Raw genomic sequence first — 2,708 nt, 5'->3', positions numbered from 1 at the left:
AGAGAAGTGGTGAGAAGACTGACAATTTGTTGGTCCACAGTGAACCAATGTTCATGGGCAGGGTTTGGAATAGATTTGGCTGGTGCAGTTTCGGTGGCGGTGGTTGTAGTAGTGGGAGAAGGTTCAGGGATAGACCCATCTACATAGCCCCAAAGTTTTTGGCCATGAAGGTAAGGTTTAATCTGGCGAAGCCAAGTTAAGTAGTTGGTTTCGGTTAATTTGGTGAATTGGGCAGTGTTTTGGGAAGGAGTGAGTGAGGAAGGTGGGGTGGCCATTGATGCGGGTAATAGGAGTAGAAGACCCAGAAGCAAGAGAAAGAGAAAGGGAACGGAAAGGAACGACAGGTGAGGATCCTAAATTAGGCTGATACCATGTTGAATATGATTTTCATTGATGAATGATTTTCAAGTTTACATATATATAGCAGATTATTACATGCCTAACAATAACTGCATATTAAAGTAAGATCCACAAGTTTAGCCTAATATCAATGCTAATACAGTAACTGAAGATATTAGTGTTAATGAGCTTGATTTGGGGAAGAGATCACGCTTGATTGAGGCAAGGAGTTAATGTCGCTAACAGCTTGATCAGAAGTAAAGTAGCTATAATGACAGGAGTAAATATCATAATAAGGGCCAGTATGATGTTGGGTCTGGTTATCTCAGGAAAAACTATGCTGCCATACTTTATTACAGCTCCACCGACAATAGAACCAGCTAGCAACATCCCCAGATATTCCAAATCATTCTGTTTACACCAAAGAAATCATTTAAAATATTGTCAGATCATGGGAATATTTGAAGAACCATTGCATATGAAATTCAGAAGATGGATTGCCTTTTTAATTATATGGACTCAGTTACTGTGGATATGACTCATATCAGGTAATATCCTGAATGCCTAAATCAGTGCATTTGAAATCATAAATCAACTAAAGAAGTCAACAACTTATTACTACTATGATAAACACGTCAAGCAGGTCATATCTGTCTGATCATTTATTGTACAGATGAGGAGAAATATTGACAAGGATGGAGTGGAAAACTTTCAGAAGATCTGTAAGGCTACAAGCTAGAACATAACTGCTTCTTGTTACAGAACAAAAAAGGGGGGAGATTTTCAGATGAAAACTAGACTGTTAAAAGGGGACCAACAATTCATATCCATAACGCACACAACCATTATGCATTTTAACCGAGAATAAATTTGTAGTAGACACAGACCTCTAATACAGAAACTGAAGCTACACTTTTTTTTTCTTTTTCTGATTGAGCGAACTACCAAAGAAAACTTTAACCAAATTTAAATCTGTGCAAAACCCGTATGACTGAACATGGACGGTACATATTTGATACGCAAGTCATGATTTCGCAAAGTCTAAACCCATATGAGATACAGAGGAGTAGGTTATTCTTTTATTGAATGACGCCGAAGAAACTTCATATTTACCATTGTGACTCACTCATACACATTCTCAGCCCGGATTGGGGTGTTTCTGTTTGAGCTGATGAAAATTTTATATACAGATTCGAATCCCTCCTCATCCAGAACCAGCCAGAAAGGGAAGGATGGTCCTGAAAAGTTGCATTCGAAAGGGAAGCATCTCCCAGTGTTTCTAGTGATTTGGTGCATCCTATCTACAGTGATCACTAATCAGCTTCATATAGATGAAGAAACTATTAATCGACAACATAGCTGCCCAGCTAAGCTATTTGATTAACCTTAAAAAAAAACTCTCTTTGACCAAAATTCCCCTGCAGATCCAAGATTCTAGAATCACTGCAATGTCTTCCAAACATTTTGTGACTCTCTCAATCATGTATTCTATACGACTCTCGTGCACAACTCTTATATCGATGGTCAAAATTATCTTATGCATGACTTTCTCTGTTGCCACTAATCCACGCATACCATATTGAATTCCTTATCCAAACTATTCCGACTGACATATATAATCTAAGCATAGCAAAGCGAGACGGAGAAAAACAAAAGGCCTAAAAAAGAGAAAGTTACCCGATAGTTGAAACCGGTGGCGTTGTTAACTATGCTTGAATTCTCTTCTGCTTCTTCTTCCTCTTGTCGTCTGCGAGGGTCAAGAGCTCGGATGGGGAAAGACCCTTTGGCCCTTGTGGAAGAGAAGCAATGTGGGATATGGATGGCAGCTTTTGAAGAGGCCATGAAGTTGTTTGCAGGCCCAGAAGAGGGGGAGTGCCTGCACCGGAGGAGGAACTTGGGGGCTCCAGTAGCTGCTGCTGCTGCAGTTGCCGCCGCCATATTCTATGCTGTCAACTGTTTACAACTGTCTACTGTTGACGCCAACTGCCTCCTCTCACGGCGTCCAAGCATTCTGGGAGTTTAAATGCCAAGTCACGTTTTTGATTGGCTTAAATTTGCTTACAGGGTTTGAGACTTTGGGTTTTATTTTTATTTTTATTCTTTCATATTTTTTATTTGTTTTAATGTTATTTTTGAATTTAGTGTAATGACTGTCTTTGCCAGTAGTTTTGTTAACCAAAAAATTAACACTATATATGTGCCATGTAAACAAATTTAACAGCAAAGTGAACAGAAGTAATAAATTGGCTAACGGAGCAATAGTTCAAGTACTATAAAGGTAGTTTTGAAAGTTTTTAGATATCAAAATGTGCATTGGACGATAATTCAGGTACCATTTAAAGATTTATTTTTTTTTCAATTAGTATTTA

At 38.5% G+C, this 2,708-nt stretch overlaps 1 protein-coding gene across 1 annotated transcript; it reads right to left on the bottom strand.

Annotated features, from left to right (window-relative positions):
• Nucleotides 1-368: 368 nt before the first annotated feature.
• Nucleotides 369-2,350, bottom strand: LOC112185247. Its single transcript, XM_024323497.2, has 2 exons — nt 2,017-2,350; nt 369-750 (listed from the first exon to the last, which is right to left on the bottom strand). The coding sequence occupies exons 1-2, from the start codon at nt 2,275-2,277 to the stop codon at nt 547-549; spliced, it is 465 nt and encodes a 154-aa protein (XP_024179265.1). The 5' UTR covers nt 2,278-2,350; the 3' UTR covers nt 369-546.
• Between the last annotated feature and the right edge of the window lie 358 nt (nt 2,351-2,708).

Source organism: Rosa chinensis, chromosome 2 (genome assembly GCF_002994745.2).
Source record: "Rosa chinensis cultivar Old Blush chromosome 2, RchiOBHm-V2, whole genome shotgun sequence".
NCBI lineage: Eukaryota > Viridiplantae > Streptophyta > Magnoliopsida > Rosales > Rosaceae > Rosa > Rosa chinensis.
Note: the sequence above shows the minus strand (reverse complement) of the source record. Positions and strands in the feature narration are given on the sequence as shown.